We start from the raw sequence: 19,657 nt of genomic DNA, 5'->3' as shown, positions 1-19,657 counted from the left end.
ACTTTCAAACTATATTCAGCTTGAAATTATTGTCTCTCCAGTCAGTTTTTCAATGCAATGACTCAGTTGAGCAATTAAAATAAATAAAAAAATACATGATACAATCCGTCCCCTCTAAATATATAAACATAAATAATCCAATTTATATTTCTATTGCCACATATTTCTTCACATAGCCCTCTTCCAAACGAAAACACACTAACATTGCTCTTCTTTTTTTTTGTGTTTTTTTTTGTTGCAACAATTACAAGGGAGTGCCCCGGGTAAACGAAGGGAGCAGGTATTCTCGCGAGATCCGAACTGCCCTACGACTCGCTAGTGCAAGATGGAGAAGCGAATGTAACACGCATTCGAGGTAGGCAGAAACACTTCTTCCACACTATCGACATGGGGTTTTTAAGCGAACCGGCGGCAGAGGTTTCTCTTCCCTAACAAACTATTATCGACGACTCGCCCCCCCTCCCTCCCCCCTCGTCGCGGGATCCGAGACCGCAACACGTTTGTGTTTTTAAGGGTAACGTACAGGTCTTCTGCAGTGTAAAACCGCCATTTTTAATTTAGCCACGATCCCACGGATGGAGCATTGTGCGGAGCTCGCGATGCTAGCTAGGTTAGCTCGCGCGAAACCCCCCTCCTCCCCCAACACACACACACACACACGCTCATGTTCACTTGTGTATGGGTATGTGTGCGGATCTCTATACCAAGGACCTGTCCTTGTTGACTGGTTCCTTCCTCTCCCCGGAGATCTCGTATGCGGTGAGAGTAGAAACGTGTCCGGTCTCGGACGTTGACTTCCCGCTCCGCTGATCCGCTTCAAACGTTTAACCGTTAAAAACTGAATTCAAAGTCGCGTTAGCCTCCAGCTGCTAGCCACCCGAAGCTAACGTCACCGCAACCGGCTACTAACTTTGCTAACGTTAGCACGGCCGCGCACGCTCAACTGCGTAGAGAGAGAGGGGGGGGGGGGGGGTGTCTTAACTTCGACAACACTGGCAGATAATTACGAGCTAATTAAACCGGGTTTTTTTTTTTTGTGTGTGTTTTTTTGGGGCAACTAACCCCCTAACCCCTAACCTTGGGGAGTGATACACGAGTATGGGAATGTAGCGGCGCGACTCCCAACCGAGCGGCGTCTTCCAGCCATTAGTGGAGGATGTGTGATGGTCTCAGTCCGTCACAGCTCATGTGGACGTGCAGCGGTGATATTTTCCGTCATATCTTGGATTTGTTTTTTTTTTTTACAATTAGTTGGCGTTTGCGAGTCTTTAAAAGCATTATAATGTTAAATTAAGCGAAGTGTTTTGTGTTATCTGTCAGCATCCCGTCGGCTCCTCGTCATCCTGTCAATCAGGGATGACATGATGGCGAACAGGGGAAGTGGACTTGTAGTCGAGAGTGATGATTACTTTTTTTTTAAATTTTTATTATTATTATTATTATTATTGTTTATGTATTCTTTGTTATTCTGTAACAAAACTACGGCTGGGGTTTTTATCAATTCAAGCCGGAACAATAAAGTAACAGCCATCAACAGTGGGCCACATTTAAAAACAGCTCAAAAAAAGTGGACATATGTCTGGAAATGTTTTTGATTTAAGTTACTTGCAATCCCATAAATGTTGTGATATATTAATTACAAGGATTTAAGTAGCGTCTATTTAAATAAGGATTGTCTTGACATCCGGAGCACGTTTTGAATTTGATGGGGTAGTTGACCTAACAAAAGCTTCGTGGTGGACAAATCACTTAAAGTTCTTATTTAAAATGTTTAGTCGGGATGAGTTACTCGTCCCTGCCTTTTACAAAAGAATGAATTGCACCATAATAAGTTAGCCTGATCTTTACCTTTTGTTAAATATAATAAATGTAACTCTGTCAGCGAGGGTGGTACCAGTAAACTAGCTGCTTGGATTTATGTTTGCTCTGCTATCCATAATGTTTGTTGTCTGTTCAATATTTTCAGACTGTTTACAGAAACTGCGTCGTGAACCAGGGATGAGAATGTTGGAGCTATTGAACCAAAGCAGTTTCTGGTAGGTAATGCTAAACTATTTTCTACATTGACTCAAACTGCTCTGGTGATACACATTAATAAAGGATACTCTTATTTGCCAGCTATATGCCGCTATTATGATCCGGAGTTCACCACTCCTTCGAGTTAAAATCATGAACCACAATTAATAAACCATACTGAGGAGAAGAATATATTTCTGGCGGTGAAATGATGTATATCGGAAATATCTTGTTTAGCAACTCCAAATAGCTTAAGTTATTCTTATTTCTTAATAACATGAACGTTTCACCTCAAACAGTGTCACCTTATTCTTCTCTTTGCTGTGGTTTATCTACCCAATCAGATGGTTTTGGTGAGATTTACAGTGATGTCCATTTATCAGCTGAAGTTGATTCACCTCAGTAAAGGAATACTTAGCGGCACTGGGTTTCTTCCCTTTCATAGCTGCCACACATTACTTTGGGAAAAGTTGCAAACCCTCACAGGCGGTCCAATATGATCTTTTTTTTAAGGTTTTGTTTGATAGCTTACAATGATACTATTTTCTCTTTTTTTTTCTTAAACATTCTAGCAGTTATCCATCCAATTTGCTTATGTTAAAGAGTTGTGACCAAATACAGTTTTATAATAATCTGCAAATATATAACACATTGTCTGTAAAATATCAGCTCATATTGCAGCATCTTTAAAAAAATATATAAATACAAAAACATGAATATCATTTGTTATGATTATACAGAGATTTTGTTAAGAGTTTCATGAAGTGACTTCCCACTTGTCTTGGGAACACAAGAATCTGAATTTTCATACAAGTGAATGCAGGAATTAAATAAATGGCAAAACTTAAATATTGATCAAAGAAATACCTGTCGTTTAAAGTTAGGAGATCTGCTATAAGAGAGCTGTCGGACAGATAACCCTGTGCACAAAATGTTTGACAAAGGGAAACATCCTGTATTTTTTTATTCTGCCTCTGAGTTTCATTGAATCAAGAAAATTCAGCAAATCTCACCAAAATTACCAAGTTTGGTACACACTGTAGTTTGGGGGTAATCAGGCACTTGCAGTGAGTTCTTGTCTCTGGGTGTGTTAGCGCTTAAGATTTCAATCAAGCACCTGCTCACTTATTGAGATAGGTGAAGTTGGCCTGGCACATATAATGTAAATGTGGCTAACCTAAAAATAAATAAATAAAATAACTTCTGAATAGAAACAGCTCATCACCAGAGACATTTAGTCAGCTTGAATAACAGCCAGGATGCTGAATGCCTCTGAGCTTCTTTTTTTTTTTTTTTAATTATTATCTGTTTTAGCCTTAACATGCTCTCCAGTTCAGTAAATATGCTCTTATATTGCGGTGCTTACTTTTTATTCATCAAACGGCTGCAACTGTCTAAAAGCTGTGTTTCACTACAAAGTAATTTTTGTTCCACTGTTACATATTCAGTAGAATATCTGTGTGACGCACAGCTAAAATACATACAAATATTGTTACTGCCCACCCCTGGTAGGTTTTTTTTTTAATGAAAAATAATGTGAAGGACTATTTAGTCTGGCTCATTATTATTATTTCAGTGCTTTTGATCGTTTACTGTGGGTGTTGCCACATTTTTTTTTTTTTTAGACCTCTGCTGATCCTAAATGTTAAGGACCTGTATAAAACGCGAGGGGTGATGAGTTTCACGGAGGGCCATTGCCCCGTATTAGTACGCACCGCATCGATACAAACAACAGTGGCTACTCATTCCCAGTCGTCGCGTTATTCACTTTTGTGCACACTACCCGGAGTCATAATGACTGTGCCAACAGCTAGTGCCTGTGTGCTATGGAAACAGGCGCGGATACAATAATACACCGGACGGATGAAACACACTTCTTCTTTTTTCTTTTTTTTTTTAAATATATATTTCGGACTCGGCCGCCGGTACTCGGTTTGCCAGAAAGAAAAGCAAAAACAAACAACAACAACAACAAAAACTCGCAGTGTCACGTTAGAGCAGCACGAGAATGATTCAGCGGGTTATTACGCGTTTCTGCCCGCTGCTCAACTAACGGCTGCTAAGCGTGCTAGCTAGCGCGTGCCGCGGCTGTTTAGCTGTTTGAAGCGGTGATTCCGAGCCGCGTGAAAGTAACGTTAAACCTTCCCAGGTATGTCTCTCTCTCACACACACACACACACACACACACACAAACACACTTCACCTCACCGCCGCGGGGCACCGGGTGCTGTTTACGGTTTCGTTTTTCCTCGGGAGAGGGGGACGGCGCAAGGAGTAGGGAGTGCGGGCTTCTTTTGCGGCCTGTGCAGCCCCGACCTAAATTAGTCAAAAGAGTCAGGTCAGGACAGGGTGGTGAATCCGCCGGAGCAGGTTTGACAGCTGTGGCGCAAATGGTCCGAACTTCTCGTTTTTGTGTGTGTGTGTGGTTGATTACATTTTAAACGCTCGTCCCCGGTAACACGGAGGATTTGTTTGTGACTTGGTTGACTTTTATGGGGTTAGGCGAGTTGGTATTTAATGGGAGATCGTTTGCTAACGTTACCGGTAGCTCGCTGTTAGCTGGTCAGGGGTTAACATCATAACCGCAGCAAACGATGCCGATCGATTTCGTCGGTGCGATGATCTTTCCATCGGATCTCGTTTTGTCAGGCTGGTTTCTTGCCCGTCACCGGGCGAACCGGTTTCGTTTTGGGCACGTAACCGGAATCCAGTTTGTGACTTGTGACTTGTTAACATTTGGTAAATAACGTTATGCTGTTAGCAAAGGTGACGTTAGCTTTTTTTTTTTTTTTTTTTTTTTTTTTTAGCTGTGTAGCTTTAACTTTAACCTGCCAGCATCAAGTCTCTTGAGTTGACGACGGGCAAACATATAGTTAGGTTATGTACTGTTTTATACTTGATTATTAAAACGTTAGAGCAATGTTTACGGCCAGTAAACGGGGCCTAACCTAATTTAATTAACTTTGTGTCGTATGTTGCTCGCTAGCCACGAGCTAATGCTTTGCCTTGGTCTGCTTTGTGATGATGAGACTTAAAGATAACCGAAGCAAATGTAGTGATTTAGTTATCACCGTCTAACCACTGGTTGTGCCAAGTCTTGCATTAGCTACTGCTTTTTTTTTTTTTTTTTCTTGGGGAAGATACGGATATCAAATCCATTTGCATTTGCATTGATTGCTATTTACAAATCTTAAATTGTAAACTGTGTGTGTGTATTTTGTTATCTGTACTTAAAGTACATCATGTGCAGTTTTTTATGTCGTTGTGCTAGACTGTTATGAACTGGGTGTCATCCAAAACATATATGGCTTCACCTGCAACATTTTTGTACACCATCTGTATCTCATAACTGCATGTACACTGAAAAAGGGGAAGAATAAGTTTGTGTTGTGGCTTTTATGGACCATCTTTCCTAGTCTGATTTATGCTCTATGTCTTTGCAGGTAACGTGACTGGAACATGCTGTTAAGTGGGATTTGCCAAAAAAAATTCTGTAAGTACATCTCATTCTTCAATCTTTGGAGTAGTCCAGTATCCTTAATTCTATATCTGCAGGACTCATTGGCTTAAAGTATTTGGATGTTTAAGTGCAATATTTGGTTTATTTGCACATTTGAGTGGTTAAGTGGTTCTGCGTCAAAGCACACTGAAATTCAGAAGCACATTGTTTCTTGATGTACATGATCATGTTTCAATAGGAACAGCAAATAGAGATTATCGACAATGAAGGTCGACAGAAGCAAGTTAAAGAAAACTCCTACGGAAGCTGTGAGTATGCATAATGCCTGATGTGTGGTTTTCCTTGTGTCTAGCTTCACTAGTGCCTATGTATGGAAGAAAATATTAATACACTGTCATGTGTCATGATATTAGGTTTTGTGATATTGTGTTGGTTTATAAAAACTTTTTTTTTTTTTTTTACTTGCAACGATTTGTGACAGATTTATGCGTGTGCTGTAATCTATCTTCTGAGACAGGAAATAGTGGATAATAAGAGAGTAAATAAAAGATTTGTAATTAGATTTTAGAATCTAAGTGTATTGTCTTGCTTACAGTATTAGTAGTATATTGAATTGTAACCCCTGTGATGTAACACATGTCGTATCCACAGATTCTCACCAATGCACAGACCCACTAGTGCCTAATATTCCTACAGCCAGGATATCCAGTTTACTATGACCAAATGTGGTAGGAGCTTATAGTCAGGACGCAGCCCTATTATTTTAAACAATGGGACAGCTTAGTAAAAGATGTTGCTTACTTTGATGTATTGCCTGAGGTTGCTTGTCACCTAAAGGTGCATAACTAGTTGACTATAGCTGCTTCTTTTACCACTTCTCCCTTACAAAATAATTAGCTGACTCGAAGGGCACAAAAAACAAGGAGAAGCCATCCAGTCGCTAACTTTGGTGGTAATGATTAGGCTGTACTCCCTTTTGGTGATTCACAATAAAAGTAATAGCAGGGGTGAGCAGCAGCGGCATGACAGATTTACTCTATATAGCAGTAAAAATGCAAGTACACCTGTGAGATTATATTGATGGAGAGAAGATCACAAACCTATAAGGCTGTTAAGACACCATTATGCTTCATCAGAGCTTCGTGTGGGATAGTCAACAGTGTTTTGTCATTTTAGTGCAGTGACACATCTCACTTTACAGCAGAGATTGTGATAATTTGGCCTGGCTCATAAGCAAGGTGAAGGTATTGCAGGTCATTGTCTTTACCCCCCTACTGTGATTTCATAGAAAATGCAGATTTGAGGATGTTGGTATGTCATAGTGTCACTACAAAGTGCTAAACTGTTATTTTTTATAAAGATGCAAAGGAAGTCCATTAATTCTGTTCAACCAAACATTTTCTCATTCCTCTGAACCGACAGCCTGCTGACTGCAGGATACTTATAGAGAAGCTCAAGGCATGCAGTGATGAGCAACTACTGGTTGAACTGCAGCACATCAAGACCTGGAATATTGGCAAGGTAAGTCCCAAAGAACACGTTGAGGGAGAGTCACCTCTTTCATCCTTTTTTACCACGTATACTCATACTCATACTTATGACAGAATTCCTGCTGGCGAAGGATCTTGTGTAATATCATGGACATCAGAGGTGTATTGCAGGAATTTGACATTTCCTGGGCTGCGTCTACACTGAACTGTCGAATTTTTAAAAAGTGATTTCATAAAAACAACTTTTGTACACTAATATTTCCATATCGTGTTCATAAAAACATATGCCCACTGTGAAACACTCAAACTAAGAAAAACAGCTACATTTCTTACTCTTTTTAGTTGGCATCTAGCATCCGATAAGGAGTGAGACAGATGTAGCCGAGCTCACCAAATATGGATTGTTGGTCTCCTGACAAAGTCAATGTAAATACAGATTCTGAAATAGTGATTTAATTGCAATTTATCAATACTACATGTAAATTAGTAGTCTTTATCAATATACTGTGCTGCAAAGTGTCTTTTAATATAGTATTATATAGTATATAATAAAATGCAATGTTCCACAAATTCAAATAAAAATAGATTAATGTCAACAGCTGTGCTGTGTGATTGGCTAAATTGACATTTAAAAATAGGATTACAGGAAAGGATGCAAGCAACACAAAATCCCCAGTTTTGGAAAAGATGTGTTTGCAGCTGAAAAAACTACATAAAGGGTTGAAAGGTGGATTTTCTTTCAAATGAACTGGATTAATGCAGATGTAGTCTTGGACTTGTTTTCCAACAGGATGCCTTTATTGTTCTATAAACATTTACTATTCCCATATTTTTGTGAGCTTTTTGAATTGGCATAAAGTGCCTCTGCTCCACCAGTAGGGATAAAACGGGCAGCTGACAAGAAAAGGTATACAGTGAGTACAGAGAGGAGGAAACCGAATGTTGATACTACCCTGAATATGACTTATTTGTTTTCTGCTGATGCATGTCTCCTATCTATAAAACTGAACAATCATTTAACTGTCGCCTTTTTATGCCACGTATTGTTGTCATGGCAAACGCATTCTAAAATCCTTCTTTTCAGAAGGCACTACACGCATGTTTTTGAGTAAAATGTAAATGCCTTGGATACTTAACCTTTGATTGATCAGTGATGGTAAATGTATTTCTTCAACAGTGTGAGCTCTACCATTGGGTAGATCTGCTGGACCGCTTTGATGGCATTCTGTGTGATGCAGGCCAGACAGTGGAGACCATGTCATGGCTGCTGGTCTGCGACCGTCCAGACAACGGACAGCTCAAAGCCCTGCTTTTGGCAGTGCTCAACTTCACAGCCTTGCTCATTGAGTATAGCTTCTCTCGGCACCTCTACAGTTCCATAGAGGTAGGTTTGACTCTTTTGCACTCTCAACCACTACTCTGCTTTTCTAGATTTGTGGCAATGTCACGGAGGAAAGTAAAACAACTTAAACCCTCTTTTATCTCCCACCCTCACCCCATTTACAGCACTTAACCACCTTGCTAGCGTCATGTGACATGCAGGTGGTCCTGTCTGTGCTGAATCTACTTTATGTGTTCAGCAAGCGCTCCAACTACATCACAAGATTGGGATCTGACAAAAGGACACCTCTTCTGGCACGTCTGCAACATCTGGCTGAGGTCTCGTGAATGCTATTGTTTTCCCATCGCCATGATTCCAGCTCTCCTTCAAGAGAAAGAACTGTATTGTTTAGTCTCTTTGTTCCCTTCTGCAGAGCTGGGGTGGGAAGGAGAACGGTTTTGGTCTGGCTGAGTGCTGCAGGGATCTGCCTATGACGGTAAGAATTTTACAGGGTGATGTTTAGTAACGGTCAACAGACTACTGCTATTGAACTATAAGTTTTATGTTTTTGAATAAAGGCTGTCAAATGAGATTAATTAACCATTATTTATAAACTATCTTCTGTACTGCCCCCTGTTGGTTGCTGAGCAGAAGTATCCTCCCAGTGCCACCACACTGCACTTTGAGTTTTACGCTGAACCAGGCCCTGAAGTCAAAGTAGAGAGGAAGGTAAAGGCCACGACATTAATTTATGCAATCATAATGTAATAATACAAAAAAAAAGAAGACATTTTTGGAATTTGTTGATGGCTCAGCTTCTTCCTGATTCTTTCCAAAATCTAATTTCCCCAGCAGACAAGTAGTAACACACTACACTATATTCACATCGAGCAGCTTGACAAGGTACAGTGAGATTAGAATTGTGTCATTAACAGCTTAGTTATAATAACTGGGGTTCTTGACCTCACACATGGTGTTCTGTGTCTCTTAGATTTCAGAGAGCCCATCTGAGATCATGGAATCTCTGACAGTGATGTACAACATCCCTAAAGACAAGCAAACCCTACTGTTCACACACATTCGACTGGCCCATGGTTTCTCAAATCACAAGAAGAGGTTGCAGGCTGTGCAGGCCCGACTGCATGCTATCTCTATATTGGGTGGGTGGAACTCTTCTTCCTAAGAACGTGGCATAGTTTTGCACAAAGTTTCAGCTGCTGACTTTTTCTGTTTCTTTGCAGTGTATTCAAATGCACTCCAAGAGTCAGCAAACAGTATTCTGTATAATGGCTTGATAGAGGAGCTGGTGGATGTCTTACAGATTACAGACAAACAGCTTGTGGTAAGAAAGGGGTTTGTTTTTTTTCTGCTTTTTTGGCTATGCCATTATACTACCAATCATTTGGTGTTTGTAAAATATGAATAGATATATGTTTGGGGCTTCGTTATATGAAGATTATTTTCAGATTATGTGTACTCATTCCAGTCCAGTCTCATTGCAGCAGTATAATCAAGTCCCTTTTCATTGTCTGTTTTCTGAAACTCTGTACTGGATTTTGTTCTTCAGGATATCAAGGCAGCGTCTTTGCGCACTTTAACTTCGATTGTCCACCTGGAGAGGACGCCCAAGCTTTCCAACATCATCGACTGCACTGGCACTGCCTCCTACCACGGCTTCTTGCCTGTGTTGGTGCGCAACTGTATACAAGCAATGATCGGTGAGAATGTGGTCAAAACTTAGTGTAAAAGTGTAGTGAGTGATGTGCAGGAAAATGGGACAATGACAGTTTGAAAGCTTCTTTGTTAACTTTTCATTTTTATTTCCTAGATCCTCTGATGGAACCTTACCCACATCAGTTTGCCACTGCACTCTTCTCATTCCTCTATCACTTGGCTAGCTATGACGCTGGAGGGGAAGCCCTTGTCTCCTGTGGCATGATGGAAGCCCTCCTGAAGGTACATCTGGACCCTTACCAATATGTCTTTATCAATCATAGTTTTCATTTTAAGAAAAGTATTCATTTATATCTAATTCTACTTTTGAAGGTGATCAAGTTCTTGGGTGATGAGCAGGACCAGATCACCTTTGTGACACGAGCAGTGCGAGTTGTGGACCTCATTACCAACCTTGACATGGCTGCCTTTCAGTCTCACAGCGGCCTTTCCATTTTCATCTGCAGGCTAGAGGTTGGTTATGCACTCCATTTCTCAATTCCTGACACAGCAGTTTGCAGCTATAGTCACTGAAGCTTCTGCATTAACTCATTCGTCTCTCAATCACTTTCTATAGCATGAGGTGGACCTGTCGAGGAAAGAGTGCCCTTTTGTCATCAAGCCAAAGATCCAGAGGCCTAGTGCAAATGTGGAGTCTGAGGACATGGACACAGACATGGAAAGTAAGTTAAAACATGGAATATTCTCATCTTCAAAAATGTATATACCAAGCACTTTATTAGGAACACTTTCATACCAGCTTAATCATGCAATATTCCAAGCAGCTAACCATGTAGCAATGCAGTGCAGAAAACCATGCAGATACATTTTCTTCAGAAAAGTGGAAAAGACTGATCTCACTGACTTTTACCGTGGCATAATTTGTGCCATGCAAGCTGTTTTGAATGTTTATGAAACTGCTGTACTCCTGAGATTTTCATGCACAACCGTCTCTAGACTTTAGTCAGAATGGCGTGTAAAACACAAAACAACCATCAGTTCTGCAGATGGAAACTGCTTGTTAATGAGAGATGTCAGAGGAGAAAAGCCAGATTGAGACGAGCTGAATTAAAGGCGCACTAACTCGGATAACCACTTTATACTGTGCAACTGTTATGGTCAGTGGGTTCCATCCAGAAACTGAGCTACCGAGAGCAAACAGGGAATATTGATGCCTTTTGCTCAAATTGCCCACCGATGCCAACACAATCATTCTGCTGCAATGAATGTCAACGCGGGTAGTTTTATACGATGCTATTGCTGATGCCAACAGAGAAAGCCCATCTGTGTGTTACTACAGTGGTGTGAAAAAGTGTTTGCTCCCTTCCTGATTTCTTTTTTTTTTTGCATGTCTGTCACACTTAAATGTTTCAGATCATCAAACAAATTTAAATATTAGTCAAAGATAACACAAATAAACACAAAATGCAGTTTTTAAATGAAGGTTTTTATTATTAAGGGAGAAAAAAAAAATCCAAACCCACATGACCCTGTGTGAAAAAGTGTTTTCCCTCTCCTGTTAAAACAACTTCACTGGTTTACCACACCTGAGTTCAATTTCTCTAGCCACACCCAGGCCTGATTACTGCCACACCTGTTCTCAATCCATAAATCACTTAAATAGGACCTGCCTGACAAAGTGAAGTCGACCAAAAGATCCTCAAAAGATAGACATCATGCCGAGATCCAAAGAAATTCAGGAACAAATGAGAAAGAAAGTAATTGAGATCTGTCAGTCTAGAAAAGGTTCTAAAGCCATTTCTAAAGCTTTGGGACTCCAGCGAACCACAGTGAGGGCCATTATCCACAAATGGAGAAAACATGGAACAGTGGTGAACCTTCCCAGGAGTGGCCGGCCAACCAAAATTACCTCAAGAGCGCAGCGACGACTCATCCGAGAGGTCACAAAAGACCCCACAACAACATCCAAAGAACTGCAGACCTCACTTGCCTCAGTTAAGGTCAGTGTTCATGACTCCACCATAAGAAAGAGACTGGGCAAAAATGGCCTGGATGGCAGAGTTCCAAGACCAAAACCACCGCTGAGCAAAAAGAACATTAAGGCTCGTCTCATTTTTGCCAGCAAACATCTTGATGATCCCCAAGACTTTTGGGAAAATCCTCTGTGGACTGACGAGACAAAAGTTGAACTTTTTGGAAGGTGTGTGTCCCATTACATCTGGCGTAAAAGTAACACCGTATTTCAGAAAAAGAACATCATACCAACAGTAAAATATGGTGGTGGTAGTGTGATGGTCTGGGACTGTTTTGCTGCTTCAGGACCTGGAAGACTTGCTGTGATAAATGGAACCATGAATTCTACTGTCTACCAAAAAAAAATCCTGAAGGAGAATGTCCGGCCGTCTGTTCGTGACCTCAAGCTGAAGCCAACTTGGGTTCTGCAGCAGGACAATGATCCAAAACACACCAGCAAGTCCACCTCTGAATGGCTGAAGAAAAACAAAAGGAAGACTTTGGAGTGGCCTCGTCAAAGTCCTGACCTGAATCCTATTGAGATGCTGTGGCATGACCTTAAAAAGGCGGTTGTTGCTGGAAAACCCTCCAATGTGGCTGAATTACAACAACTCTGCAAAGATGAGTCGGCCAAAATTCCTCCACAGCGCTGTAAAAGACTCATTGCAAGTTATTGCAAACACTTGATTGCAGTTGTTGCTGCTAAGGGTGGCCCAACCAGTTATTGGGTTTAGGGGGCAAACACTTTTTCACACAGGGCCATGTGGGTTTGGATTGTTTTTCTCCCTTAATAATAAAAACCTTTGTTTAAAAACTGCATTTTGTGTTTACTTGTGTTATCTTTGACTAATATTTAAATTTGTTTGATGATCTGAAACATTTAAGTGTGACAAACATGCAAAAAAAAATACGAAATCAGGAAAGGGACAAATGCTTTTTCACACCACTGTATTTGTGAAAGTTTGCATGCAAGGTATCGTGGCACATGTAGGCAGTGCTGATATCTGAAAAACTCAACTATAATTTTCTCATATAGTATAGAGCAACACTGAGGAATTAATTGCCTCAGCTTTACCAATACTGAGTGATCAAATAAAATGTGGGGAATTTTACCTTTGCGTTTTAGGCTATTCGTCTTTGTTGCTGAGTTATAAAGACTCCACTGGCTGTTGTGTTGATTTGACCAACATTTTTGATTCTCAGTGTCAGAAGTTGCAATGGAAAGCAGCCCTGGACCATCAACATCTTCTGGTTCCAGACCAGAGGGAGACCACCGAGCACAGAGCAGCACTGCTAACACACCTCGTGCAGGTACACGCACTTACAACGCACACACACTCTCACTAAAACCAAAACTAAAAAAAATCACCTACTCTGTACTCTGACATCACTATGACACCCCGTCTCTCCAGGTATGCAGTGTATCCCCCAGCGGGCAGCTCTGTTAAAGTCAATGCTAAATTTCTTGAAGAAAGCCATCCAGGACCCTGCCTTCTCTGATGGCATCCGCCACGGTGAGTCATTGGCATAATGTCGCTTGTTATTTAGATGAACTCAATATCCAAGGCCTTTTACTGATCTTGTTTATGTTGAACAGATTCAGAAAATTCTTCCCTCAACTTCCCCTATCTGTTGTTAACGTGTGTATTGTGCATTCTTTTTTCTTTTTTTTTTCTCTAGTAATGGATGGGTCCTTGCCTACCTCACTCAAGCACATAATCAGTAATGCAGAATATTACGGCCCTTCACTGTTCCTCTTAGGTGAGTTCACAGCAATGCTTCAGAAAAGTCTCTCGCATTACAGTGCTAAGTGCTCTCATTTGAGATTTTAATTTCAACATTAATGTTGTTTTGTAATAATTTGATCAGTGCTTTGGACTCTGATTTCTTTTTTTTCCCCTCCCCTCTGCTCTCGTCTCGTTTTGTCTTTTGGGGTTGCAGCGACAGAGGTGGTGACGGTGTTTGTGTTCCAGGAGCCATCCCTGCTCTCTTCCCTGCAGGATAATGGTCTCACTGATGTCATGCTGCATGCCCTTCTCATCAAAGACGTGAGTTCAATAATATCAGTCTCATTTTCTTTTATTGTCTCAGCCCAAATACAGACATTGTTAGTGTTCCAGATGTCTCTCTGTACAGTCATTAGATGACCTTAGTGCTGCCCTGCATCCATAGGGCAGGATTCAGACCATGTATTCTTCAAATTGATCACACTAAATAATCTAGTCCCCTCCAGTTAAATTAAAATATATTTTGAAAACAGGAGCATGCGTTTAAATGACCAACCACCGAGTTGTGGTCGAATGGCTGATCTAGCTGAGGTTCCGGCATCCTGTGTAAACAACTTGACGGATTCTAGTGTTGATGAGCATTGTGTTAAAAAACAACAACAGGTGGATAATGGGTCTTTGATCCAAGAAAGGATAATTGTTACTCCCTTTTCCAGGTTCCTGCTACCCGTGAGGTGTTGGGTTCTCTACCCAATGTGTTCAGTGCCCTCTGCCTGAATGCGAGAGGCCTGCACTCGTTCGTTCAGTGCCAGCCCTTTGAGCGCCTCTTCAAAGTGCTTTTGTCCCCGGACTATCTGCCTGCTATGCGACGGCGCCGTAGCTCAGACCCTTTGGGTGAGTTGGTGTTTTTGTGCTGTGTCATTCAGATGTTCCCCTCTGAGAAATACTTGTATGGATGACATGCTCTTGTGTTTGACTTCAGGTGACACTGCATCCAACTTGGGCAGTGCTGTGGACGAGCTCATGAGGCACCAGCCCACTTTGAAGACAGATGCTACTACTGCCATTATTAAGGTAGAATTTTATTTCCAAGCTTTCTTTCAAGTGTCACCCAAAATATTTGGAAGAATAATTAAGGCTAAAGTGTTTTTACAGTTGCTGGAGGAGATCTGCAACTTGGGTCGCGCTCCTGAATACATCTGTCAGAAACCATCTATCCAGAAAGCTGATAGCACTGTAGCGGTACCACCAGCACGCTCCAGCCACGCTGCTGAAGAAGCTTCAAGTGAGGATGAAGAGGAAGAGGAGGCCCTCCACACATTCAGCCAGCAGCAGGGGGAACCAGAGAGCAACAGACAGTCAGTGCCACTTGAACTGTATGACGCTGAGTTCATAACACAATAGAACAGAACAACAACTCTTTATAGACTTTAATTTTTCTTTTTTAAGTCAATTGACAAAATTTTAAATGTTTTAGTTGGTAGTTGACATTCTCATGATTTGTGGATTCTTGCAGGGTGGTAGGCACTGAAGAACGGATACCCATTCCTCTAATGGATTACATTCTGAACGTGGTAAGTGTTGATTCTTTGACAGTGTCCCTACTAATTTGGTTATGTTGTGAAATATTTCAAGCTAAAAAGCCACGTTCACCTCTTCTCTGTTATTAATTTGCAATGCCCGTTTTCCAGATGAAGTTTGTTGAATCCATACTGAGCAACAACACCACAGACGACCACTGTCAGGAGTTTGTCAACCAGAAGGGACTGCTACCTCTGGTCTCTATTCTGGGCTTGCCCAACTTGCCCATAGACTTCCCCACCTCAGCTGCCTGCCAAGCTGTGGCTGGTGTCTGCAAGTCTATACTGGTGAGCACAATCACAAAGATCGCTGTTAGAAATTCTTCCTTGCGATTTATTTTTTGGGAATGGTACACATCAATGTGACTATGATGTTGAACTGCCTATTTATCTAAAAGAATGTTTCCCCATAGACTCTTTCACATGAACCTAAGGTACTCCAGGAGGGCCTGTGCCAACTGGACAGTATTCTGACCTCTCTGGAGCCACTTCATCGACCAATTGAGGTTCCTGGTGGGTCTGTGCTTCTCAGAGAACTGGCTAATGCGGGCCACGTCACCGACGCCACGTTGTCCGCCCGTGCTACACCACTGCTACATGCTCTTACTGCAGCACATGCCTACATCCTCATGTTTGTCCATACCTGCAGAGTGGGACAGGTAAATATGGATGCATTTTCTTGATAAACAAAACTATCATGCTTTGACTCTATTTTAATAACCTCAAATTATTTATTTCGGAGAAGTCGATCTCTGTACATATTATTGTGTAATGTCTCGAAACAATTGGCTACATCAGTAATATGCCAAGATGTGCATTGCCTTGGTGCAGCACTGTCCTAGTTTGGTTGAGTTCTGCTTTTTTTGTTTCAATATAATATTATGAACTAATTATTATATAATTCACTTCATATCACTGCAAAGATAATGAATTAAGAAAAGCTGTTTACAAGGCTAGAGAATTGCCAATATTTGTATCTGTATGTTTATGTACGTTTACATATGGGGGTTTACAGAGTTTTTCAAAAACGATCAGCAGCTCTTAATGTTTCTGTTCACTTTCTAAACAGAGTGAGATCAGGGCTATCTCTGTCAACCAGTGGGGCTCCCAGCTGGGCCTGAGTGTTCTCAACAAGCTCAGTCAGCTCTATTGCTCTCTGGTATGGGAGAGCACCGTGCTGCTGTCCCTTTGCACCCCTAACAGGTAAGTCTCATCCTTAATTCCCTTTATTTTAACTCTGCACTCAACTGTATCCCTCTTTAACAACTCTCGGCCATGCCCAACAGCCTGCCTCAAGGATGTGAGTTTGGCCAGGCTGACATGCAGAAACTGGTGCCCAAAGAGGAGAAGCCATCTGGCAATACTGCAGCAACCGCAGCCTCTGGCTCAAGGAGAACTGGTAATATAACCTTTCAACTTTGTTCACTTAAAGCTCCCATGTCCCTGGAACACTCTCCAACATTCAGGCTTGTTTACCTGTATCCAGCAGAGTCTGAGGCAGTGTCTGTGGAGTCATCGGCTGGTGGTCTGTTGGAAGGCATGGGTCTAGATGGGGACACCTTGGCTCCCATGGAGACGGACGAACCCTCTGCAACAGATCCTAAGGCCAAGTCCAAACTTACCCCAGCAATGGCCACCCGCATCAAACAAATTAAACCCCTACTATCTGGTGAGATCATTTCTATGACACGAACATCAGGTTTTTCTGTTAAAATGTTAACAGACACTTTTTTGAAAACAAAATGGGTTAAAACCTTTTTAACACCTCCTTTTCTCTTCAGCTTCATCTCGATTAGGTAGGGCTCTGGCTGAGCTCTTTGGCCTGTTAGTGAAGCTGTGCGTGGGCTCTCCAGTCCGCCAACGCCGCTCCCACCATGCCACAAGCACAGGCACTACCCCCACGCCTGCAGCCCGGGCCACTGCTTCTGCCCTCACCAAGCTTCTCACCAAGGGTCTAAGTTGGCAGCCCCCACCCTACACACCTACCCCTCGCTTTAGGTAAGAACAGACTACTGCTACCACTGCCACTTGTTAATATGTAATAGGCACACGGATTGACTTTGACCTTTTTTCCTGGCAGGCTGACTTTCTTCATCTGCTCAGTGGGCTTCACATCTCCCATGCTGTTTGATGAAAGAAAGTACCCCTACCACCTCATGCTGCAGAAGTTCTTTTGCTCTGGGGGACATGATGCCTTATTTGAGTAAGTCCTACATATTCTGTGACATAAGATCCACAAGAGTTATTTAATCTTAAAGGTTTGCTTGGTCATATCGGGGACAGACAAAACGGCCAAAAATATTGACAACGTAGTTTTTCATGTTAATCAATAAATAATTGATCAATTGATGATTATCACCTAATACATTTAATGCCATTAATGAGGCAGGACATGCTTTCAGTATGTTTTTTTTAGACGTCAAATGTACACACAATGTTATTTGCTGAGTAACGGTGAGTATAAACATAACTTGTTTGCTTGCAAAATAACATCATCTTTGATTGCGTAGATCAAGTAAAAGTTTGTTTCATTTATTTTGGACTCAAATAACATTGGGTATTAATGCACAACTGTCAACTAAGCAATACAAGTTCTTTTTAAATTCAATAAAAGAACATCATGTTGGGACATTTTCACGAGTACTGGCTTTCATTTACTTGATAAGAATGAAAAATAAATAAATTACAAAATGTAAATTTGAAACCTGTTCCAGTCACAGAAAATACTCCGTAATGACTGAAAAGACAGACACGAACATTAGAAGCTGGCTAGTGAACTTGGGTGCTCATGCTAGCAGTTTGGGAAGGCAGACTTTAGCTCCCTGTAGCCCTGGTTGGATGGTAATCCAATGCTACATTTTGAAAAGTCGCAAAAGGTTTGTTGTGTTTCCTGTTGTCGTGGGCACAGGTTGTCTTGGATAGCTGATGATTTCCTATTTATTATGCATTTATTATTACTCATCAGTTCATCTTCAATAACAATCTTTAATAAGGGATTAAAAAAAATTGCTATCGACATCATTTTGTTGCCGAGCACTAAGAATAATAATGTAATTTCTATGTTTTGACAGGAATTTTATTGGTTGTGATTCTTTTGTTTAGGACATTTAACTGGGCCCTGTCGATGGGTGGGAAGGTGCCGGTGTCTGAAGGCCTGGAGCATACTGATCTACCAGATGGGACAGGAGAGTTCCTGGATGCCTGGTTAATGCTGGTGGAGAAGATGGTTAATCCAAGCACTGTGCTGGACTCACCCCACTCTTTGCCGGCTAAAATGCCTGGGGTCACACCAACCATGCCCCAGTTCAGTGCGCTTCGGTTCCTCATAGTCACCCAGAAGGTCAGTACTCACTAGAGATGCAAATAGCAGTTTTCCATGAGTGATATGAAGACACATTAACAATCAATAGTCCATTAATCATTCAAAATGAATGAAATACAGTGGACTAGTATGTACAGTTTAAAAAAAATTGTATAACCACTGACACTAAGTTTTCTGCCATATCAAAATGTGTTAGGAATTTAAAGAACTGACAGCAAACACCAAGTTACACAAAATGATGACATTTTAAAATTGCAGGGCTCTCGAACACATCCCAGGATACACAAATACTCTCGCACCAACTGTATCAGTCCAGGAATTCTTTTAATAATTACAGATATAATGTATTCACACTCAAAGCAGGAGAGGGCAGATGACAGTTAATCACTTAGATATGTGTGGATGTGTAATTACACTCTTGCTTGTCCTGAACATTAGAACTTCAGCAATCCACTCTGCTGTCTGACACTTATTGAAGATGCTAGGTTTGCATTAGCATTAGCTTTGCATCGCTAGCTAAACCGGAATGCCTCCAGAGAGTAGGTCAAAAGATTTTCTCAACCTAATGATGCTGTGTTCATCGATAGGACTGCCTCGGTTAGCTGAGCAAAAACACCCATGACTCCATCTCATTAAACGGCAAATGGCTCCAGTTAGTGGTGCAACCAGATATTACAGTAATACAATACAATGCATTTTCTAAATTCTACTACACACCCCTCATATGTTGTATATTTTGAATTGGTTAACCTATTGTTGGCAAATAATCAGTAACATCTCCCTTATCTATAGACTTCAATCAGTTTGCTGCTGCCTTTATGCAGAAATTGCAAATTTGGGTTTTCAGCATGGGAAGTCAGTCTAACATGATACGTGGCATTTATGTGGTTAAACTGAGAACACAGGTGAAATGAGCAAACACAGATACTCTAACATGTCTTTCTAAAATTGTTGCTCTGTTGCATTTCTGTCGTTTAATACCATGTTGAGAAACAAGAAAAAGTTTGGGCAACAAACTTCCATGAACTCTTGAATGTACGTTGGTGTTTTATTA

At 41.2% G+C, this 19,657-nt stretch overlaps 1 protein-coding gene across 17 annotated transcripts in view; it reads left to right on the top strand.

Annotated features, from left to right (window-relative positions):
* Positions 1–282: 282 nt before the first annotated feature.
* Positions 283–19,657, top strand: part of huwe1 (HECT, UBA and WWE domain containing E3 ubiquitin protein ligase 1) — a 42,705-nt gene continuing 23,330 nt past the window's right edge. For 8 of the 17 annotated variants that reach the window (XM_069688797.1, XM_069688810.1, XM_069688806.1 and 5 more), the window contains exons 1-32: positions 283–355; positions 1,967–2,036; positions 5,460–5,509; positions 5,715–5,784; positions 6,899–6,997; positions 8,144–8,350; positions 8,473–8,625; positions 8,721–8,783; positions 8,939–9,016; positions 9,140–9,190; positions 9,279–9,447; positions 9,529–9,629; positions 9,855–10,005; positions 10,116–10,243; positions 10,334–10,474; positions 10,578–10,683; positions 13,178–13,285; positions 13,387–13,488; positions 13,655–13,735; positions 13,916–14,022; positions 14,418–14,595; positions 14,684–14,775; positions 14,857–15,077; positions 15,218–15,275; positions 15,393–15,569; positions 15,695–15,940; positions 16,351–16,484; positions 16,568–16,680; positions 16,768–16,950; positions 17,063–17,279; positions 17,362–17,484; positions 18,384–18,621. In XM_069688797.1, coding sequence (XP_069544898.1) covers positions 5,740–5,784; positions 6,899–6,997; positions 8,144–8,350; positions 8,473–8,625; positions 8,721–8,783; positions 8,939–9,016; positions 9,140–9,190; positions 9,279–9,447; positions 9,529–9,629; positions 9,855–10,005; positions 10,116–10,243; positions 10,334–10,474; positions 10,578–10,683; positions 13,178–13,285; positions 13,387–13,488; positions 13,655–13,735; positions 13,916–14,022; positions 14,418–14,595; positions 14,684–14,775; positions 14,857–15,077; positions 15,218–15,275; positions 15,393–15,569; positions 15,695–15,940; positions 16,351–16,484; positions 16,568–16,680; positions 16,768–16,950; positions 17,063–17,279; positions 17,362–17,484; positions 18,384–18,621 — 3,870 coding nt within the window. In that variant the 5' untranslated portion in view covers positions 283–355; positions 1,967–2,036; positions 5,460–5,509; positions 5,715–5,739. Of the gene's footprint in view, positions 356–669; positions 760–1,966; positions 2,037–4,072; positions 4,166–5,459; positions 5,510–5,714; positions 5,785–6,898; positions 6,998–8,143; positions 8,351–8,472; positions 8,626–8,720; positions 8,784–8,938; positions 9,017–9,139; positions 9,191–9,278; positions 9,448–9,528; positions 9,630–9,854; positions 10,006–10,115; positions 10,244–10,333; positions 10,475–10,577; positions 10,684–13,177; positions 13,286–13,386; positions 13,489–13,654; positions 13,736–13,915; positions 14,023–14,417; positions 14,596–14,683; positions 14,776–14,856; positions 15,078–15,217; positions 15,276–15,392; positions 15,570–15,694; positions 15,941–16,350; positions 16,485–16,567; positions 16,681–16,767; positions 16,951–17,062; positions 17,280–17,361; positions 17,485–18,383; positions 18,622–19,657 lie in introns of those variants that run through there. The other 9 variants (XM_069688823.1, XM_069688820.1, XM_069688819.1 and 6 more) reach the window with 6 other exon arrangements.

The sequence above is a fragment of the Brachyistius frenatus genome, unplaced genomic scaffold, assembly GCF_029030835.1.
Source record: "Brachyistius frenatus isolate BFR_SWC_R1_liver_20210118 unplaced genomic scaffold, ASM2903083v1 Contig_6, whole genome shotgun sequence".
NCBI classification, from domain to species: domain Eukaryota; kingdom Metazoa; phylum Chordata; class Actinopteri; family Embiotocidae; genus Brachyistius; species Brachyistius frenatus.
This window is presented reverse-complemented; position numbering and strand designations above follow the sequence as displayed.